Genomic DNA, 24,474 nt, shown 5'->3' on the forward strand with positions numbered 1-24,474 from the left:
TGTGTGTACTGACTGAGCTGACTGTACACACAACCACTTTTTTGGGCTGTCCCTCTGTAAACACCCCCTCTGGCCCCTCTCTACACAGGGAGGAGTGAGGGAGATGGGGGGGTAAGGTGGGAAAGGGGAAGGGCCGTTTGAACAGGACCCTGGGGATTGGGTGTGAGAATAGGGGAGGGAGTGAGGGAGAAATGGGAGAGAGATACAGGGTGAGGGGGTGGTGAGGAAGTGAAATGAATGGGCGTGGGGGAGTGAGTGAGGGAGGGAGGGAGGGGGAGGGAGGGGGGAAGGGAGGGAGGGAGGGAGGGAGGGAGGGAGAGGTAGAGAATGGGGAGGCACGGGGCAAGAGAGAGGGTAAAGGAGCGGTGGAGGGACGGGACAGGACTCGGTGCATTCCTTCTCCTTGTGGACATTCCGGCAGGAGTTGTGTGGTAGCTAAATGACACAGCTGATCCCGCAGCGCAGAGAAGCGACACGACGACTGGACTGCAGGGTCAGGAATGCACCGATTCCTCTAGTCTCTCTTTGGTTCTCCCTTTCTCTTACTCACCCTAGCCTCATTTCTCATCTTTCGAGCTTGAGTAAACACATTTTACGTGTGACACAAACATGACCTAAAAATGACACGAAACGCGTGTTACATTCTCACACAAACACCCCTTTCTCTCGCTCTCTCTGCTATGAGTCAACCGACTTACCCTGATCCATAGAAGGAATACGCCCAATACAGATGTGGGAGACACACCGCCGCACGCAGACACGCACACAAACCACACACACATACACAATTACACACCGCACACACATACACGCACACACATACACGCACACAAACCGCACACACATACACAATCACAAACCGCACACACATACACGCACACACATACACGCACACAAACCGCACACACATACACGCACACAAACCGCACACACATACAAAATCCCAAACCGCACACACATACACAATCACAAACCGCACACACATACACAATCACAAACCGCACACACATACACAATCACAAACCGCACACACATACACAATCACAAACCGCACACACACTGATCGAAAGGACCCAGTGGGAGGCAGACATAGTGTGGAATTTCACATTGACAAGTGTGGAATTTCACATTGACAGAAGACACACACACACACCAGACCATAAACACACTGTGAAGTACCTCATCTCATTTCTCTGGCTAAAGGGGACACAAGGTGTCTGTGTGTGTACGTGTCTGTACGTGTGTGTTTGTTTGTACTAAGTGTGGAGAATAACATTAATCCTGTTATCTTGGGTCCCACCACTCCGCACAACAAAATGTCTATCAAATCCCCTGTGAGGGAGAGGGGGTATCACTTACCCTTTACCACGTTACGCAGGCCGAGGTGGCAGGAGGGGCTCAGCAACCCCTCACAGCAGAATCCCAAACCAATCAGTGCGGGTTGTCCAACACGGTCTGTTACTAAGAACCAATATCCACACCACAGTGGATGGAAGTTTGATTCTCTCTCTCTCTCTCTCTACACTCTCTCTCTCCACACTCTCTCTCTCTCTCTCTCTCTCTCTCTCTCTCTCTCTCTCTCTCTCTCTCTCCACACTCTCTCTCTCTCTCTCACTCTCTCTCTCTCTCTCCACACTCTCTCTCTCTCTCCACACTCTCTCTCTCTCTCCACACTCTCTCTCTCTCTCCACACTCTCTCTCTCTCCACACTCTCTCTCTCTCCACACTCTCTCTCTCCACACTCTTCTGATCACACTCCCGAATAGAAGACAGCCACTGTGATGCAGTGGCCTGATGGCAGGCAGTCAGTATGTCCCAGGGCTGAGATCCCTGCCACTCTCTGTGGCACAGCAAGGCTCAACACCACTTCCCTGAGCACTAATCCAATAACAGTCAGCCAGCCGGAGACAAAGGCATAGACCATTACATCAGAGTGTGTGTGTGAGAGAGAGAGAGAGAGAGAGCGAAGGAGATAACTGAAAACGTCCTCGCTCTCCCTGTGTGTAAGAACCACACCCTCTATGTGTGTGTGTGTCCAGGGGCGAGGCAGGTGTGCTGGTGACAGACGGAAAACCCAGGGGGAAGAAGGGGTCCATGGATGCACCAGTATCCATGGCTACAACTACATCAGTACACTCTCCTAGGAGTCTCTATCTCGCTCACACACACACACACACACACACACACACACACACACACACACACACACACACACACACACACACACACACACACACACACACACACACACACACACACACACACACACACACACACACACACACACACACACACCCCCTTCGCTATATTTCTCCCTCTTTGTCCCAGTTGTATCCTCTCTCTCTCTTTCTGACAGAGGGAAAGCCCAGGGGGAAGAGGGGGTCCATAGATGCACCAGTATCCATGGCTACAACTACATCAGTACACTCTCCTAAGGAGTCTCTCTCTATCTGAATTATGACCTATGACCTGGTCTAATCCCATACCCTCCCACACACCGGAGAAGGCCAGGGTGTGTGTGCTCAGGAGTTCAGGGGCACTTCCGCAGCTGGGGTACGTGCGTGTGTGTTTGGGGGGAGGGGGGGGTGGGAATCAGTGACTTGGGCAAATAGTTCAGCTGAAAGCTCAATGTTCAAAGTGAAGCTCCAGATATCACACACTGTGTGGAGTTTAGACTCCTGTCATCTTATCGACCGCTGGGTTGAGACTGCTCTGGTGTGTGTGTGTATGAATGCATGCGTCTGTGTGTGTGTGTGTGTGTGTGTGTGTGTGTGTGTGTGTGTGTGTGTGTGTGTGTGTGTGTGTGTGTGTGTGTGTGTGTGTGTGTGTGTACTATGATGTTGAGACTGCTCTAGTATGCCGCGAGCGTTTCAGAGCAGCGTTATATGTGATGACAAAGACACGTCACAGGGGAAACAGGAACGTGCTGTTCATAAAACATGGCAAAAGGGGATTTATAGCATTTTGCGTTACATGTATAAATCAAGACGTGTGTGTGTGTGTGTGTGTGTGTGTGTGTGTGTGTGTGTGTGTGTGTGTGTGTGTGTGTGTGTGTGTGTGTGTGTGTGTGTGTGTGTGTGTGTGTGTGTGAGAGAGAGAGAGAGACGGCGGAAGAGAGAGCCAGAGAGAAGCCTTGAAGCAGACAAAATGTGTGAGTGATCCTTTATCCATTCATCAGCTAATCAAACCAGTCAAACTAATCAAACCAATCAAACGAATCAAACTAATCAAACCAATCAAACTAATCAAACTAATCAAACCAATCAAACTAATCAAACTAATCAAACCAATCAAACTAATCAAACCAATCAAACGAATCAAACCAGACAAACTAATCAAACCAATCAAACCAGTCAAACTAATCAAACCAATCAAACCAGTCAAACTAATCAAACCAATCAAACTAATCAAACCAATCAAACTAATCAAACCAATCAAACTAATCAAACCAATCAAACTAATCAAACCAGTCAAATGAATCAAATCAGACAAACTAATCAAACCAATCAAACCAATCAAAACAGACAAACGAATCAAACCAGACAAACGAATCAAACCAGTCAAACGAATCAAACTTATGAAACCAATCAAACCACAAACGAATCAAACCAGTCAAACTAATCAAACCAGTCAAACCAGTCAAACTAATCAAACCAGTCAAACCAGTCAAACTAATCAAACCAGTCAAACCAGTCAAATGAATCAAACCAGTCAAACCAATCAATCCAGTCAAACCAGTCAAACTAATCAAACCAGTCAAACTAATCAAACCAGTCAAACTAATCAAACCAGTCAAACTAATCAAACCAGTCAAACCAATCAAACCAGTCAAACTAATCAAACCAGTCAAACTAATCAAACCAGTCAAACCAGTCAAACTAATCAAACCAGTCAAACTAATCAAACCAGTCAAACTAATCAAACCAGTCAAACCAATCAATCCAGTCAAACCAGTCAAACTAATCAAACCAGTCAAACTAATCAAACCAGTCAAACTAATCAAACCAGTCAAACTAATCAAACCAGTCAAACCAATCAAACCAGTCAAACTAATCAAACCAATCAAACCAGTCAAACTAATCAAACCAATCAAACCAGTCAAACCAATCAAACCAGTCAAACCAATCAAACCAGTCAAACTAATCAAACCAATCAAACCAGTCAAACCAATCAAACCAGTCAAACCAATCAAACCAGTCAAACCAATCAAACCAGTCAAACTAATCAAACAAATCAAACCACAAACTAATCAAACCAGTCGAAACAATCAAACCAGTCAAACTAATCAAACCAATCAAACCAGTCAAACTAATCACACCAATCAAACCAGTCAAACCAATCAAACCAATCAAACTTATCAAACCAGTCAAACTAATCAAACCAATCAAACCAATCAAACCAGTCAAACCAATCAAACCAATCAAACCAGTCAAACCAATCAAACCAGTCAAACTAATCAAACCAATCAAACCAGTCAAACCAATCAAACCAGTCAAACCAATCAAACCAGTCAAACTAATCAAACCAATCAAACCAGTCAAACTAATCAAACCAATCAAACCAATCAAAACTGACAAACGAATCAAACCAGACAAACTAATCAAACCAGTCAAACGAATCAAACTTATGAAACCAATCAAACCACAAACTAATCAAACCAGTCAAACGAATCAAACTTATGAAACCAATCAAACCACAAACTAATCAAACCAGTCAAACAAATCAATCCAGTCAAACCAGTCAAACTAATCAAACCAGTCAAACTAATCAAACCAGTCAAACCAATCAATCCAGTCAAACCAGTCAAACTAATCAAACCAGTCAAACCAGTCAAACATATCAATCCAGTCAAACCATTCAAACTAATCAAACCAGTCAAACTAATCAAACCAGTCAAACCAGTCAAACAAATCAATCCAGTCAAACCAGTCAAACTAATCAAACCAGTCAAACCAATCAATCCAGTCAAACGAATCAAACAAATAAAACCAATCAAACCAGTCAAACCAATCAAACTAATCAAACCAGTCAAACCAATCAAACTAATCAAACCAGTCAAACCAGTCAAACTAATCAATCCAGTCAAACCAGTCAAACTAATCAAACCAGTCAAACCAGTCAAACAAATCAAACCAGTCAAACCAGTCAAACTAATCAAACCAGTCAAACCAATCAAACCAATCAAACCAGTCAAACTAATCAAACCAGTCAAACCAGTCAAACAAATCAATCCAGTCAAACCAGTCAAACCAATCAAACCAGTCAAACCAATCAAACCAATCAAACCAATCAAACCAGTCAAACCAATCAAACAAATCAAACCAATCAAACCAGTCAAACCAGTCAAACTAATCAAACCAATCAAACCAGTCAAACCAATCAAACCAATCAAACCAGACAAACGAACCAAACCAGTCAAACGAATCAAACCAGTCAAACGAATCAAACTTATCAAACCAGTCAAACTAATCAAACTAATCAAACCAATCAAACTAATCAAACCAATCAAACCAGTCAAACTACTCAAACCAATCAAACCAGTCAAACCAATCAAACCAGTCAAACTTATCAAACCAGTCAAACTAATCAAACCAATCAAACCAGTCAAACCAATCAAACTAATCAAACCAATCAAACCAGTCAAACTACTCAAACCAATCAAACCACAAACTAATCAAACCAATCAAACCAGTCAAACTAATCAAACCAGTCAAACCAATCAAACCAGTCAAACCAATCAAACCAGTCAAACTAATCAAACCAATCAAACCACAAACTAATCAAACCAATCAAACCAGTCAAACCAATCAAACCAGTCAAACCAATCAAACCAGTCAAACTAATCAAACCAATCAAACCAGTCAAACCAATCAAACCAGTCAAACTAATAAAACCAATCAAACCACAAACGAATCAAACTAATCAAACCAGTCAAACCAATCAAACTAATCAAACCAGTCAAACCAGTCAAACTAATCAAACCAATCAAACCAGTCAAACCAATCAAACCAATCAAACCAGACAAACGAACCAAACCAGTCAAACGAATCAAACCAGTCAAACGAATCAAACAAGTCAAACTACTCAAACCAATCAAACCAGTCAAACTACTCAAACCAATCAAACCAGTCAAACCAATCAAACCAGTCAAACTTATCAAACCAGTCAAACTAATCAAACCAGTCAAACCAATCAAACTAATCAAACCAATCAAACCAGTCAAACTAATCAAACCAATCAAACCACAAACTAATCAAACCAATCAAACCAGTCAAACTACTCAAACCAATCAAACCACAAACTAATCAAACCAATCAAACCAGTCAAACCAGTCAAACTAATCAAACCAGTCAAACCAATCAAACCAGTCAAACCAATCAAACCAGTCAAACTAATCAAACCAATCAAACTAATCAAACCAATCAAACCAGTCAAACCAATCAAACCAGTCAAACTAATCAAACCAATCAAACTAATCAAACCAATCAAACCAGTCAAACCAATCAAACCAGTCAAACTAATCAAACCAGTCAAACTAATCAAACCAATCAAACCACAAACCAATCAAACCAGTCAAACCAATCAAACCAGTCAAACTAATCAAACCAATCAAACCAGTCAAACTAATCAAACAAATCAATCCAGTCAAACGAATCAAATGACTGTAAGTCGCTTTGGATAAAAGTGTTAAATGGCATAAATGGTAAATGGCATATATTATTATATATTATTATATATTAAACCAATCAAACGAATCAAACCAGTCAAACTAATCAAACAAATCAAACTAATCAAACCAGTCAAACCAATCAAACTAATCAAACCAGTCTAACTAATCCAAGAAATCAAACCAATCAAACCAGTCAAACTAATCAAACTAATCAAACCAGTCAAACCAATCAAACCATTAAACCAATCAAACTAATCAAACCAATCAAAGCATCAAACCAATCAAACCATTAAACCAATTAAACTAATCAAACCAATCAAACCATTAAACCAATCAAACCATTAAACCAATTAAACTAATCAAACCAATCAAACCAGTCAAACCAATCAAACCAGTCAAACTAATCAAACCAATCAAACTAATCAAACCAATCAAACCAGTCAAACCAATCAAACCAGTCAAACTAATCAAACCAATCAAACCAGTCAAACCAATCAAACTAATCAAACCAGTCAAACCAATCAAACCAGTCAAACCAATCAAACCAGTCAAACTAATCAAACCAATCAAACCACAAACCAATCAAACCAGTCAAACCAATCAAACCAGTCAAACTAATCAAACCAATCAAACCAGTCAAACTAATCAAACAAATCAATCCAGTCAAACTAATCAAATGACTGTAAGTCGCTTTGGATAAAAGCGTCTGCTAAATGGCATATATTATTATATATTAAACCAATCAAACGAATCAAACCAGTCAAACTAATCAAACAAATCAAACTAATCAAACCAGTCAAACCAATCAAACTAATCAAACCAGTCTAACTAATCCAAGAAATCAAACCAATCAAACCAGTCAAACTAATCAAACTAATCAAACCAGTCAAACCAATCAAACCATTAAACCAATCAAACTAATCAAACCAATCAAAGCATCAAACCAATCAAACCATTAAACCAATTAAACTAATCAAACCAATCAAACCATTAAACCAATCAAACCATTAAACCAATTAAACTAATCAAACCAATCAAACCATTAAACCAATCAAACCATTAAACCAATTAAACTAATCAAACCAATCAAACCATTAAACCAATCAAACCATTAAACCAATTAAACTAATCAAACCAATAAACCAATCAAACCATTAAACCAATTAAACTAATCAAACCAATCAAACCAGTCAAACTAATCAAACTAATCAAACCAGTCAAACCAATCAAACCATTAAACCAATCAAACTAATCAAACCAATCAAAGCATCAAACCAATCAAACCATTAAACCAATTAAACTAATCAAACCAATCAAACCAATCAAACCAGTCAAACCAGTCAAACTAATCAAACCAGTCAAACCAATCAAACCAGTCAAACCAATCAAACCAGTCAAACTAATCAAACCAATCAAACCACAAACTAATCAAACCAATCAAACCAGTCAAACCAATCAAACCAGTCAAGCTAATCAAACCAATCAAACCAGTCAAACCAATCAAACTAATCAAACCAGTCAAACCAATCAAACCAGTCAAACCAATCAAACCAGTCAAACTAATCAAACCAATCAAACCACAAACTAATCAAACCAGTCAAACCAATCAAACCAGTCAAACTAATCAAAACAATCAAACCAGTCAAACTAATCAAACAAATCAATCCAGTCAAACGAATCAAATGACTGTAAGTCGCTTTGGATAAAAGTGTTAAATGGCATAAATGGTAAATGGCATATATTATTATATATTATTATATATTAAACCAATCAAACGAATCAAACCAGTCAAACTAATCAAACAAATCAAACTAATCAAACCAGTCAAACCAATCAAACTAATCAAACCAGTCTAACTAATCCAAGAAATCAAACCAATCAAACCAGTCAAACTAATCAAACTAATCAAACCAGTCAAACCAATCAAACCATTAAACCAATCAAACTAATCAAACCAATCAAAGCATCAAACCAATCAAACCATTAAACCAATTAAACTAATCAAACCAATCAAACCATTAAACCAATCAAACCATTAAACCAATTAAACTAATCAAACCAATCAAACCAGTCAAACCAATCAAACCAGTCAAACTAATCAAACCAATCAAACCACAAACTAATCAAACCAATCAAACCAGTCAAACCAATCAAACCAGTCAAGCTAATCAAACCAATCAAACCAGTCAAACCAATCAAACTAATCAAACCAGTCAAACCAATCAAACCAGTCAAACCAATCAAACCAGTCAAACTAATCAAACCAATCAAACCACAAACCAATCAAACCAGTCAAACCAATCAAACCAGTCAAACTAATCAAACCAATCAAACCAGTCAAACTAATCAAACAAATCAATCCAGTCAAACTAATCAAATGACTGTAAGTCGCTTTGGATAAAAGCGTCTGCTAAATGGCATATATTATTATATATTAAACCAATCAAACGAATCAAACCAGTCAAACTAATCAAACAAATCAAACTAATCAAACCAGTCAAACCAATCAAACTAATCAAACCAGTCTAACTAATCCAAGAAATCAAACCAATCAAACCAGTCAAACTAATCAAACTAATCAAACCAGTCAAACCAATCAAACCATTAAACCAATCAAACTAATCAAACCAATCAAAGCATCAAACCAATCAAACCATTAAACCAATTAAACTAATCAAACCAATCAAACCATTAAACCAATCAAACCATTAAACCAATTAAACTAATCAAACCAATCAAACCATTAAACCAATCAAACCATTAAACCAATTAAACTAATCAAACCAATCAAACCATTAAACCAATCAAACCATTAAACCAATTAAACTAATCAAACCAATCAAACCATTAAACCAATCAAACCATTAAACCAATTAAACTAATCAAACCAATCAAACCAGTCAAACTAATCAAACTAATCAAACCAGTCAAACCAATCAAACCATTAAACCAATCAAACTAATCAAACCAATCAAAGCATCAAACCAATCAAACCATTAAACCAATTAAACTAATCAAACCAATCAAACCATTAAACCAATCAAACCATTAAACCAATTAAACTAATCAAACCAATCAAACCAGTCAAACCAATCAAACCAGTCAAACTAATCAAACCAATCAAACCACAAACTAATCAAACCAATCAAACCAGTCAAACCAATCAAACCAGTCAAGCTAATCAAACCAATCAAACCAGTCAAACCAATCAAACTAATCAAACCAGTCAAACCAATCAAACCAGTCAAACCAATCAAACCAGTCAAACTAATCAAACCAATCAAACCACAAACCAATCAAACCAGTCAAACCAATCAAACCAGTCAAACTAATCAAACCAATCAAACCAGTCAAACTAATCAAACAAATCAATCCAGTCAAACTAATCAAATGACTGTAAGTCGCTTTGGATAAAAGTGTTAAATGGCATAAATGGTAAATGGCATATATTATTATATATTAAACCAATCAAACGAATCAAACCAGTCAAACTAATCAAACAAATCAAACTAATCAAACCAGTCAAACCAATCAAACTAATCAAACCAGTCTAACTAATCCAAGAAATCAAACCAATCAAACCAGTCAAACTAATCAAACTAATCAAACCAGTCAAACCAATCAAACCATTAAACCAATCAAACTAATCAAACCAATCAAAGCATCAAACCAATCAAACCATTAAACCAATTAAACTAATCAAACCAATCAAACCATTAAACCAATCAAACCATTAAACCAATTAAACTAATCAAACCAATCAAACCATTAAACCAATCAAACCATTAAACCAATTAAACTAATCAAACCAATCAAACCATTAAACCAATCAAACCATTAAACCAATCAAACTAATCAAACCAATCAAACCATTAAACCAATCAAACCATTAAACCAATTAAACTAATCAAACCAATCAAACCAATCAAACTAATCAAACAATTGAACTAATCAAACCAATCAAACAATTAAACTAATCAAATCAATCAAATCAATCAAACCAATCAAACTAATCAAACAATTAAACTAATCAAACCAATCAAACAATCAAACCAATCAAGCTAGTCAAACCAAACTAACCAATCAAACCAATCAATCAAACCAACCAATCAATCAATCAAACCAATCAATAAATCAAACCAATCAATCAAACTAATCAAACCAATCAAACCAATCAAGCTAATTAAAACAATCTAACTAATCAAGCTAATCAAACCAATCAAACTAATCAAACCAAAGTAAGTGCTTCAGAAAACACTGACTACAAACTTTGCCGTGTCCGATATTCACTACTCCAACCATAGATAAACACAGAATGTAGAAAACTGTCAGTAGCAGCGCCATCAGGTGCTAATACCACGGATAACACCCACACCCAGACACAAAGACACACCGATGATAGCATTGGGATAGCATTAGGATAGCATTAGGATAGAAATTAGGCCAGTAACAAACCCATCTTCTCCTCTTGCCTCACTATCCAAACACTCCTGGTATTCCAGACCAGAGCCCACGTGCTGCCGGAATCATGAGACTCTCAAAATTAACACCCCCGGAATACTTTGGAGGTTTGATATCGGATCTGATCCTAGTTTGCGACGTAACGTGAACAGTCTAAGCACGAGACACAGAGAAATGTTATTTGGGGGCACTGGGTTTAACACACGCGCGGGCGCAGTGTATTAGCACGCAAAAAGGCCTCCCTGGTTATCAGAGAAACCTGATCGGTGGTTCATGAAATGAAGAAGAGGAGAGAGGTAGAGAAAGGAGAAAAGATTGTACATGTTTAGAGCCCGGAGCAAAAAAACACAGCATCCTCTTCGCTGGAGAGAGCGAAACAGACACCACAAGAGAGAGAGAGGAAAGAAGAGGGAGAGAGAGAGAGAGAGCGAAAAAGAGGAGGGAGAGACAGAGGAAAGAGAGACAGAGGAAAGAGGAGGGAGAGACAGAGGAAAGAGGAGGGAGAGACAGAGGAAAGAGGAGGGAGAGACAGAGGAAAGAGGAGAGAGAGACAGAGGAAAGAGAGACAGAGGAAAGAGGAGGGAGAGACAGAGGAAAGAGGAGGGAAACAGACACCACACACGAGAGAGAGAGAGAGAGAGAGAGAGAGAGAGAGAGAGAGAGAGAGAGAGAGAGAGAGAGAGAGAGAGAGAAAGAGAGAGAGAGGGGGGAAGAGGCGGGAGAGACAGAGGAAAGAGAGACAGAGGAAAGAGGAGGGAGAGACAGAGGAAAGAGGAGGGAAACAGACACCACACACGAGAGAGAGAGAGAGAGAGAGAGAGAGAGAGAGAGAGAGAGAGAGGGGGGGAGGGAGAGACTGAGGAAAGAGGAGGGAGAGACAGAGGAAGAGGAAGGAGAGACTGAGGAAAGAGGAGGGAGAGACAGAGGAAGAGGAAGGAGAGACTGAGGAAAGAGGAGGGAAACAGACACCACACACGAGAGAGAGAGAGAGAGAGAGAGAGAGAGAGAGAGAGAGAGAGAGAGAGAGAGAGGGGGGGAGATACAGAGGAAAGAGGAGGGAGAGACCGAGGAAAGAGGAGGGAGAGAGAGAGAGAGAGAGAGAGGAGGGAGAGACAGAGGAAAGAGGAGGGAGAGACCGAGGAAAGAGGAGGGAAACAGACACCACACACGAGAGAGAGAGAGAGAGAGAGAGAGAGAGAGAGAGAGAGAGAGAGAGAGAGAGAGAGAGAGAGAGAGAAAAGAGAGAGGGGGGGGGGAGGGAGAGACAGAGGAAAGAGAGACAGAGGAAAGAGGAGGGAGAGACAGAGGAAAGAGGAGGGAGAGACTGAGGAAAGAGGAGGGAGAGACAGAGGAAGAGGAAGGAGAGACTGAGGAAAGAGGAGGGAGGAGGGAGAGACAGAGGAAAGAGGAGGGAAACAGACACCACACACGAGAGAGAGAGAGAGAGAGAGAGAGAGAGAGAGAGAGAGAGAGAGAGGGGGGGGAGGAGGAGGGAGAGACAGAGGAAAGAGAGACAGAGGAAAGAGGAGGGAGAGACAGAGGAAAGAGGAGGGAGAGACTGAGGAAAGAGGAGGGAGAGACAGAGGAAAGAGGAGGGAGAGACAGAGGAAAGAGGAGGGGGAAAGACCGAGGAAAGAGGAGGGAGAGACCAAGGAAAGAGGAGGGAGAGACAGAGGAAAGAGGAGGGAGAGACCAAGGAAAGAGGAGGGAGAGACAGAGGAAAGAGGATGGAGAGACAGAGGAAAGAGGAGGGAGAGACCGAGGAAAGAGGAGGGAGAGACAGAGGAAAGAGGAGGGAGAGACAGAGGAAAGAGGAGGGGGAAAGACCGAGGAAAGAGGAGGGAGAGACCAAGGAAAGAGGAGGGAGAGACAGAGGAAAGAGGAGGGAGAGACAGAGGAAAGAGGATGGAGAGACAGAGGAAAGAGGAGGGAGAGACAGAGGAAAGAGGATGGAGAGACAGAGGAAAGAGGAGGGAGAGACCGAGTAAAGAGGAGGGAGAGACAGAGGAAAGAGGAGGGGGAAAGACCGAGGAAAGAGGAGGGAGAGACAGAGGTTGAGGAGGGAGAGACCGAGGAAAGAGGAGGGAGAGACAGAGGAAAGAGGATGGAGAGACAGAGGAAAGAGGATGGAGAGACAGAGGAAAGAGAGACCGAGGAAGGAGGAGGGAGAGACAGAGGAAAGAGGAGAGAGAAACAGAGGAAAGAGGAGAGAGAGACAGAGGAAAGAGAGACAGAAGAAAGAGAGACAGAGGAAAGAGGAGGGAGAGACAGAGGAAAGAGGAGGGAAACAGACACCACACACGAGAGAGAGAGAGAGAGAGAGAGAGAGAGAGAGAGAGAGAGAGAGAGAGAGAGAGAGAGAGAGAGAGAGAGAGAGAGAGAGAGAGAGAGAGAGAGAGAGAGAGAGAGAGAGAGAGAGAGAGAGAGGGGGAGAGAGACAGAGGAAAGAGAGACAGAGGAAAGAGGAGGGAGAGACAGAGGAAAGAGGAGGGAGAGACCGAGGAAAGAGGAGGGAGAGACCGAGGAAAGAGGAGGGAGAGACAGGGGAAAGAGGAAGGAGAGACCGAGGAAAGAGGAGGGAGAGACAGAGGAAAGAGGAGGGCGAGACCGAGGAAAGAGGAGGGAGAGACAGAGGAAAGAGGAGGGAGAGCAAAAGGGGAACGAAGATTCCTCTAAGGAGAGCGAAAAGAGAGGAAGAGAGAACGAGGGAGAGAGAGAGAGGAAGCGATTCTGTCCATCCGCTTTACTGCCAGGTGTAACCTTTACCAGAGAACCTCCCTACTTCTTAATTGCCCGAGAGGCCTAGTCAAGTCCAGACAGGTACGGAAATGGGCATTGGGGTTGCTGTGGGCTTCAGGGGGCTGGGGTGTTGAGAGGGTGCTGTAAATAACTGTAACTCCTTAGGCTGCACACACACACACACACACACACACACACACACACACACACACACACACACACACACACACACACACACACACACACACACACACACACACACACACACACACACACACACACACACACACACACACACACACACACACACACACACACACACACACCACAGAAAAGAGTGTCACACACATACACACTGCAGAAAAGAGTGTCTCTTTGTCTGGTTGGACAAAAGGAATTGAAATCAGTGGACGGATTGTCACAGTCGCGTTACTTCCTCATTCTCTGGCCGCGAAATGAAATGAGAGCGGAAAGACACAAACACATTCCTCCGATCTGACACTCTCAGTCTGTTGTCGCTACGGGTCCGTGTTGTGCCGTAACTAAAAGGGAGTCTTTGGTGACGACAGTGGCTCTTATTTGCATACATTTGAGAGTCAAAACAGTGGCAGTTGTAATGACTCTCCCTTCGCCGCCTTCTGATTTGAGGTGTTGTTGATTTATCAGGAATCACAATACAAAATCATGGCGAGCTACAGAACATACCGGCTTTTGCTCCAACTCAGCAATGAAACACCGGATTCACGTCGTCAACGACAGCATTCATCAGTGCCTCGACGAGTTTGAATCATTCGTGTTAGTGCTGGGCTGAAACAAAAGCCTGCACATCTGTAGCTCTCCAGAACCAGGGTTGGAGTCCACTGCAGTAAATACTCTAGTTCTTGAGTCAGAATCTCCTGTCTTTAAGATAATTTTCCAAACACCCCCCCTGTGCACTATGACACTTTGAAGCTCTTGACCCCTTAGCCAGAGGTCACAAGGCTTTTATCCCATTGCCATGGTGATATTTGACACCCCAACCCCCAACCCTATCACTGACTGGGCCCTAACGGCAGACAAAGACGCTGGTATTCATAGCAGCATCATTAAGACGTTAAAAGCTGATCTGTTTTATAGATCTCCAGTCCAGTGGTCTACCACAGCCCGTTACAACGCGGCCAACTAAGGAGCTTATGCGGACTCTCTGTCAGGGCTCGTGAAACTTACACTGCAACTACACCCACACACACAAGCAGGCTGCCACATGCAGACACGAACACACACACACTAGGCATAGTAAGATGCTCAGGTGTCAAATCCAACTACCCATCTGCCCAAATCAGCTCCATTAACCCCCCAGTCATCTATTAAATTAGACTGATCTCATTTGAGACCCTGCCCCCCCCGCCACACACACACTATACCCTGAAGCCACTTCAGCCCTGCTATATTATGCTAACGCAGTTATCCACCACTTTCCATCTCTCCCAATTAATGCAAACCAAAACCAGTAACCACATTTATCAGACATTCCTTCAGGGGGGGGGCTTCTCCATATGTAGCCCCTACCCCCTCCCTCCTTCCTTCCCCCAACCCTCCATCTCTCTGCATTTTTTCCCCAGAAAGGAGTGGAACACTCTTTGAAGATCAGTCGGGACTACCAACAGAGAAAGACTACTGGCACAAGTATTAATGCACTATTAACAAAATAACATCCCTGATAGATTAAAGTAAAAAATAAACACTACACCGTTTTACACTACTGATTCTATGTCATACTATAAATACACACAACTGTAATGTCAGGACTCGGGCAACTCCAGAAGGTGTATTTTCTTCTGTTGTTGATTTACTTCGGTGTTTACTACAGTGTTGTAACATTTACATTTACATTTAAGTCATTTAGCAGACGCGACTTACAAACGATATGCAAATTGTTAAAGTACAAAAGGGAAATAAATAAAAGTAAATATGAGTTGTAGTCACAATGGTGTTTGTTCCTCACCCGCCTGCCTCATGATGAATCTATAGCTGGGGTTCTAGGTGACCCATAGGTCTGGTTATAGGTCTTCAAATGTGGTTGACTCTGTCTCTGTCTCTGTCTCTGTCTCTCTGTCTCTCTGTCTCTCTGTGTCTCTGTGTCTCTGTGTCTCTGTGTCTCTGTGTCTCTGTGTCTCTGTGTCTCTGTGTCTCTGTGTCTCTCTGTCTCTGTCTCTGTCTCTGTCTCTGTCTCTGTCTCTGTCTCTGTCTCTGTCTCTGTCTCTGCCTCTCTCTCTCTCTGTCTCTGTCTCTGTCTCTGTCTCTCTGTCTCTCTGTCTCTCTGTCTCTCTGTCTCTCTGTCTCTCTCTCTCTCTCTCTCTCTCTCTCTCTCTCTCTCTCTCTCTCTCTCTCTCTCTCTCTCTCTCTCTCTCTCTCTCTCTCACACATCAACAACCAATATGAAAAAGCTTTCTCACACACACACACCTTTCAGGGGTTTCTCTTAGACCTTCATGAAAGGTGAAGGGCAGAGGTGAGAAAGATATGAGCAGGGTGGTAGCGAGGCAAGGTCGAAAGGTCAAGATGGGCCAGTGCATGGTGAGAAGAGGAGAGAGACTGGACGCTTTCATCCGTCACCTCTGGGGGTTAGGAGGTGAGGGAGGTGAGGAGAAGAGGTGATGGCTTAGCGTGAGAGAAGGAGGTGAAACAGAGGTCAAACGATGGAAGAACAGGAAATCACTCACACCTGCAGATTGAGAGGAGTTATTAGCTGCAGTCTTACTTAGCTTTACCAACCCAACAAAGAAACAACATCAATGGGGTTCGACTCCTTCATACAGGAGCCCTTTTCGGTCTCACACCCCCCCACACACACACTCTATCTTAATAGTGTAATGCCGCCATCCATTTCCCGCTGTCAATTATCTCTCTCTCTCTCTCTCTCTCTCTCTCTCTCTCTCTCTCAGAAAGAGGTCAAACTGCTTCCCTGTTATTATCTATTTCCAAGGTCACAAGGACACAAATTCAACCATTTTGTAACTTGACCCAATGTAAGGACATCCCCCAATGATGCAGGGAAATGGTCTGTGTGTGTGTGTGTGCCTGCATGTGTGTCGTGTCCTACCTGTCAGCGTCTCCCTGGCCCGTGGAGGTGTTGCGTTGGATGGTCTCTCGTACCGCCGCCATGCCGTCAGGTAGACGGTTGAGTCGCCGCGTGTACAGACTCAGACCGCCGTCCGTCATGTAGCTGAGAACAGAAAAGGGCAAGGGTCAACATTAGATAACGCAAGGTTTCCAAAGTCTAAGCTCACGTAAAAACACATTTTTTAAATAACACAACAATTAGTTTCACATCCCTTTTGACATTGATCATGTCAGCTTTCAAGCCGGGAAGAAGGAAACAGAGCCTGGACCAACCCTTGGTCTAACACCCCAGAGAAAGCCAACAACTCCATCCCTTTCTGTGCTGGACAAACGAGACGGACGTTCCTTCCTGCTCGAAATAAAATCAACAAGGAGAGGAAAGGACATCCATCTTGTTTGTCCGTCCCAGGCACCCCGTCTCCTCAATCAGGATGAAATGGCTGCTGGCCGACTGGACCGGGCACTAACTCCACACCACCGGGGCTCTGTGCACATGCACAGAAGAACAAAGACACACACACCAGTGAAGCTAGACCAGTACTTCCCCTACAGTCCCTAGATGTTTTCCCCGGTGCATTTTGGCACTCTTTTTTTTCCAGATTTCAGTCTCGTTTTAGTCATTTTAACTCAAGTATAATCAAATCTTGGTCACATTTTTGTCATCTGAATAACGATTTAGTGTGGTTATTGTCAAAATACAGAAAATAGCGGGCTATTTTAGGCAACTAACCAGCCTTTCATTTTAGTAACGTAACATAAGTCCTGCTTCACTAAGCTTGTAACTAGCGCCAACAGTGCAGTAATATCTAACAGTTCACAACGCTGCTGGGTTTTTCCCGCTCAACAGTTTCCCGTGTGTATCAACAATGCTCTGCCACCCAAAGGACATCCAGCCAACTTGACATAACAGTGGGACGCACTGGTGTCAACATGGGCCAGCATCCATGTGGAACGCTTTCGACACCCCGTTGAGTCCACGCCCCGATGAATTGTGGCTGTTGGAGGGGTTGCAACTCAATGTTAGGAAGGTGTTCCTAATGTTTGGTAAACTCCGTGTAGGTACGACACTAGACCTTCCACACAACCACTGACTGTACACATACAGTACACCTCGTACATATACTAACTGTACAATACCAGGGAGTCAGAGCAGCGTAGCCTAGTGGTGGGAGTGTTGGACTAGTAACTGAAAGGTTGCAAGTTCAAATCCCAGAGCTGACAAGGTACAAATCTGTCGTTCTGCCCCTGAACAGGCAGTTAACCCACTGTTCCTAGGCCGTCATTGAAAATAAGAATTTGTTCTTAACTGACTTGCCTAGTTAAATAAAGGTAAAATAAATAAATCAATAAAAATAACCAATCCTGAGGAGTCACAGGAACTGAACCAACCAATGTGGTGTGAACAATAGCCCTTTTCCTGTACATAGACAACCTCTATAACATATCTACAACCTCGCCCTTTGCCTGTGCATAGACAACCTCTATAACATATCTACAACCTCTCTATAACATATCTACAACCTCTCTATAACATATCTACAACCTCTCTATAACATATCTACAACCTCTCTATAACATATCTACAACCTCTCTATAACATATCTACAACCTCTATAACATATCTACAACCTCTATCACATATCTACAACCTCTATAACATATCTACAACCTCTCTATAACATATCTACAACCTCTCTATAACATATCTACAACCTCTCTATAACATATCTACAACCTCTCTATAACATATCTACAACCTCTCTATAACATATCTACAACTTCTCTTCAACCTCTCTATAACATATCTACAACCTCTATAACATATCTACAACCTCTCTATAATATCTACAACCTATCTATCTAACCTCTCTATCTATAACATATCTTCCTGTATCTACATAACACTAAACTTATCTACAACCTCTCTATCACATATCTACAACATATCTACAACCTCTCTATAACATATCTACAACCTCTCTATAACATATCTACAACCTCTCTATAACATATCTACAACCTCTCTATAAACTTCTCTACAACCTCATATATCTACAACCTCTCTATAAACCTCTATATATCTACAACCTCTCTATCTAAACATATCTACAACCTCTATAACATATCTACAACTTTTCTACAACCTGTACATATCTACAACCTCTATAACATATCTACAACCTATACATATCTACAACCTCTATAACATATCTACAACCTCTACAACATATCTACACTACAACCTCTATAACTCTATAACATATCAACAACCTCTCTATAACATATCTACAACCTCTCTATAACATATCTACAACCTCTCTATAACATATCTACAACCTATCTACAACCTCTATAACATATCTACAACCTCGCTATCACATTCTACAACCTGTGCATAGACAATCTACAACCTCTATCTATCTATCTACAACCTAACATATCTACAACCTCTATCTATCTAACAACCTCTCTATCTATCTACAACCTCTCTATATCACATATCTACATATCTATAACATATCAAACCTCTATAACATATCTACAACCTCTCTATAACATATCTACAACCTCTCTATAACATATCTACAACCTCTCTATAACATATCTACAACCTCTCTATAACATATCTACAACCTCTATCACATATCTACAACCTCTATCACATATCTACAACCTCTATCACATATCTACAACTTCTCTTCAACCTCTCTATCACATATCTACAACCTCTATCACATATCTACAACCTCTATCACATATCTACAAACTGCAGAAGGATATCAAACCTCTCTATCACATATCTACAACCTCTCTATGCATATCTACAACCTCTATCACATACTAAACCTCTATCTCTATCAACATATCTACAACCTAACCTACAACCTCTCTATACATATCTACAACTTCTAACATATCTACAACCTGTTTTTATACATATCTTTCTATAATATCTACAACCTCTATCACATATCTACAACTTCTCTTCAACCTCTCTATCACATATCTACAACCTCTCTATAACATATCTACAACCTCTATCACATATCTACAACTTCTCTTCAACCTCTCTATAACATATCTACAACCTCTATCACATATCTACAACCTCTATCACATATCTACAACTTCTCTTCAACCTCTCTATAACATATCTACAACCTCTATCACATATCTACAACTTCTCTTCAACCTCTCTATCACATATCTACAATCTTTCTATCACATATCTACAACCTCTATCACATAACTACAACTTCTCTTCAACCTCTCTATAACATATCTACAACCTCTATCACATATCTACAAACTTCTCTTCTAACCTCTATCACATATCTACAACCTCTATCACATATCAACTTCTCTACAACAACTCTATCTATAAACCTCTCTATAACATATCTACAACCTCTCTATAACATATCTACAACCTATCTATCACATATCTACAACCTCTATCACATATCTACAACCTCTATCACATATCACAACTTCTCTACAACCTCTCTATCACATATCTACAACCTCTCTATCACATATCTACAACTTCTCTTCAACCTCTCTATAACATATCTACAACCTCTATGACATATCTACAACTTCTCTTCAACCTCTCTATCACATATCTACAACCTCTATCACATATCTACAACTTCTCTTCAACCTCTCTATAACATATCTACAACCACTATCACATATCTACAACGTCTCTACAACCTCTCTATAACATATCTACAACCTCTCTATAACATATCTACAACCTCTCTATCACATATCTACAACCTCTCTATCACATATCTACAACCTCTATCACATATCTACAACCTCTATCACATATCTACAACTTCAATCTACAAACCTCTATAACATATAACATATCTACAACCTCTATCTATAACATATCTACAAACCTCTATAACATATCTACAACCTCTCTATCACATATCTACAACGTCTCTATAACATATCTACAACTTCTAACATATCTACAACCTCTCTATCACATACCTATCTACAACCTCTCTATCACATATCTACAACCTCACTATCAGACACATATCTACAACCTCTCTATCACATATCTACAACTATCTCTATCTATCACATATCTACAACCTCACTATCACATATCATATAACTACAACCTCTCTATAACATATCTACAACCTATCTATCAACTACAACCCTATCTATCTATCTACATATCTACAACCTCTCTATAACATATCTACAAACTTCTCTTCAACCTCTCTATAACATCATATCTACAACCTCTCTATCACATATCTACAACCTCTATCACATATCTACAACGTATCTACAACCTCTCTATCACATATCTACAACCTCTATAACATATCTACAACCTCTATCACATATCTACAACCTCTCTATCACATATCTACAACCTCTATCTATCAACCTCTCTATCACATATCTACAACCTCTCTATCACATATCTACAACCTCTCTATCACATATCTACAACCTCTCTATCACATATCTACAACCTCTCTATCACATATCTACAACCTCTCTATCACATATCTACAACCTCTCTATCACATATCTACAACCTCTCTACAACTTCTCTATACCTTCTCTACATCCTCTCTATAACATATCTACAACCGCTCATTATACCAGTCTCTTCCAAGCCACCTGTCCCCTTTGCCCTTTTCAGAGACACACAGAGGTGAGACACTGTATGAGGGGAACAGGTGAACAAGAAGGCGGAGGATGACGACGATACTGTAATTGGCCAGGTCTCTTACTTCGTACACCAATAACTCCCATAGGAAGTGGTTCAATCTAATAACAGCCACACAGAGGGGCGTTGTCTCCTACTCTCGTACAGTATGTCCGCTCAGAAGCATTTTGTCATTCCATAAACATCTCTAGAATAACCTGGTATCTATGGACTTTAATATAATAATAATATATGCCATTTAGCAGACGCTTTTATCCAAAGCGACTTACAGTCATGTGTGCATACATTCTACGTATGGGTGGTCCCGGGAATCGAACCCACTACCCTGGCGTTACAAGCGCCATGCTCTACCAACTGAGCTACAGAAGGACCTTTACTGCAGAAAGCTAGTCGGCGGCATCGGCGCAAACATTTGAGCTTCACCTCTCATGTTATATACACGGCAACTGCTCAAATTGCATATCAATTAACTCAATTCCGGAAAGGAATTCCCGATGCCTAAACCAAAAAGGACCCATTTGTTGTGTGTGAGGGCTTTACGCCCTGAGTTCCCACCCAGTGGGACAATAAATAGACCCTAACTCTGCAACTGGCGACAGCAGAAGTGCCACTCACTAAAAACCAGGTAATGGCAACGTCGAGGTGCTACATGCTCAGCAACTCAGGACGACATCTCAGAGTCACACACACACACACACACACACACACACACACACACACACACACACACACCTTTATCCCCACTCATCTAACTTTCTGGTTCACCCACCATTGGGACCTACCTTTTCGCCTCGCACATCTTTAATGACGGGCGTCCAACCTCAAACAAACGTGTCCAGGTGAGTTAAGATCCCCCCTCGATAAAGATCAGAATGAAGCGTTCAGATCAGAATGTGTGTGTGTGTGTGTGTGTGTGTGTGTGTGTGTGTGTGTGTGTGTGTGTGTGTGTGTGTGTGTGTGTGTGTGTGTGTGTGTGTGTGTGTGTTCCAAATATTATATGTAGAAACAGTGTAACTGGCATACATATACTCTGCCTTATTTGTCTTGCGTGTGTGTGTGTGTGTGTGTGTGTGTAATGACTATACACTTAGACCTAAGTGTGTGCATAAGTATGTCTCTCGCGCACGCCTGTGTGTGTGTGTGTGTGTGTGTGTGTGTGTGTGTGTGTGTGTGTGTATGTGTGTGTATAAGTATCTGTGAATATGCCGTATGTGTGCTTCTAGTGTGTGTCCCTCGTTGGGTGCTCAGTGTAGGTATGCGGGCTTCTTCTGTTCACTCCTCATGCTCCCACTCACTGAAAGCTCTGCCTCTGCCTGGCTGTCTGCTTACTAAAGAGCACCAGGTGGATAGGGGTGAAGAGGGGAGGGGGTAAGGTTTAGAAGAGGAGGGGTCCAAAGAGAACACCACACCCCCAAGCCAGTCAGAGCGAGAGGTGAGGGAAGTTGGACCGGGGGGTTATCTCCAGGGGCCAGAGAAGCCGAAAGGGTAAGAGAGGGGGAGGGGTGGGGGTGGGTGTACAGTGCTGGCTGAGGTACTTCATTCTCACGCAGAGTGATCAGATGGCTCATACATCACATTGTCGTGGCCGGAGCTTCCAGAAAGCACTTCACTGAAAGCACGACATCAGGCACACTTCACATACCCAGGTTAGAAGCCACAGCATGAACCGAGGATCAAAACACCTCCGGTCTTCATAGCTGTTTCACCACCAGGTGCTAACCTCTCACCCAACCTCTCACCCAACCTCTCACCCAACCTCTCACTTTCAACCAATTAAAAAAATTTGATATATCTTTTTTTTTTTTTACTCCTCCACATAAATATAATATATTATAAAAACACCTTTACACAACTGGAATGAGATAACGAACGACAAAATGTAAGTCGACCTGTAAGTACAACTAGATAGATTACTATATCGTAAACAATATGAAAACAACATTTGGATTTTTCTGGTCTTAATTCAAGGTTAGGCAAAAGGTTAGGTTTAAAATCTGACTTAAGAAGGTACATTTTATTAAAAGGCCGTGTTTGTGACCTTGCCACTTGCACAGATAATGACTACTCTGTAGGTGGGGCGTGGAATCCCACTGCCAACTCATCCTCTATGGTCAAACCTATAACACGTGCTTTAATCAGTTAGCTGCTAACGCAACCTAGCATTGGTGGTTAACCATTCAAGGCCAGGGGAGGAGACTAAGCGATCAGTGTCTGTTTTAAATGGTTAAGACACAGGGAGGCTCCACCATATCACCACACACACACACACACACAACCCCCCAGGCTACAGGCGTAATCTGGTCACTTGAATAAGGGCTCATTTCGACCATCAATCACCCTGTTCCGAGGCCGAGACCACACACACACACACGCCCTCCTGTGCCTATAGTTCATCCTCAGAGCCTTTGTGTGTTTCCTTTATATCCACTATATCATCATAATTCTCTCACGCGGCCAGGCTAGTGGTACAGAACATGATACCGGATCTAAACTCTGTACAGCACTTGATCACTCATCTCTCTACACTATAAGGCACCACTTTGGCTGGCGTCCCACCCAATCCCTAAGTATAGCTGTAGGAGATCATACTGCACTAGCAGGGGAATGGTTGGGGCCTTCATAGCACTAACCTGCCCAGGTGTGTGTGTTTTCATTTTGATTTGATTTGAATCTCTTTAATCCCCATTTGGACGAATCTTCCAAGAGTCCTTAAACATTCAAATACAATTTATAATACAAACACACTTTCACATATAACACACTATTACAAACATACATAATATACTAACAT

The 24,474-nt window shown here is 41.6% G+C and overlaps 1 protein-coding gene and 1 long non-coding RNA gene across 12 annotated transcripts in view; both read right to left on the reverse strand.

Moving 5' to 3' along the window:
* LOC118393643 (neuron navigator 2-like) overlaps positions 1-24,474 on the reverse strand; it is a 137,084-nt gene that overhangs the window by 45,445 nt on the left and 67,165 nt on the right. For all 7 annotated transcript variants that reach the window (XM_052461950.1, XM_052461945.1, XM_052461946.1 and 4 more), the window contains one exon: positions 16,953-17,075. In XM_052461950.1, the coding sequence (XP_052317910.1) occupies positions 16,953-17,075 (123 nt within the window). The remainder of the gene's footprint in view (positions 1-16,952; positions 17,076-24,474) is intronic.
* LOC127907316 (uncharacterized) lies at positions 17,792-21,781 on the reverse strand. Of its 5 annotated transcripts, none has more exons than XR_008064118.1 (5): positions 21,440-21,781; positions 20,476-20,552; positions 18,622-18,762; positions 18,452-18,583; positions 17,792-18,404 (listed from the first exon to the last, which is right to left on the reverse strand). It is a non-coding gene; the product is annotated as an uncharacterized LOC127907316 (long non-coding RNA). The 5 variants fall into 5 exon arrangements; XR_008064119.1 differs by lacking the exons at positions 20,476-20,552; positions 21,440-21,781 and adding exons at positions 18,927-18,972; positions 19,499-19,624 and having other exon boundaries at positions 18,622-18,729; XR_008064117.1 differs by lacking the exons at positions 20,476-20,552; positions 21,440-21,781 and adding exons at positions 18,927-18,994; positions 19,499-19,624 and having other exon boundaries at positions 18,622-18,729.

Source organism: Oncorhynchus keta, chromosome 14 (assembly GCF_023373465.1).
Source record: "Oncorhynchus keta strain PuntledgeMale-10-30-2019 chromosome 14, Oket_V2, whole genome shotgun sequence".
In the NCBI taxonomy this organism is placed as follows: Eukaryota; Metazoa; Chordata; class Actinopteri; order Salmoniformes; family Salmonidae; genus Oncorhynchus; species Oncorhynchus keta.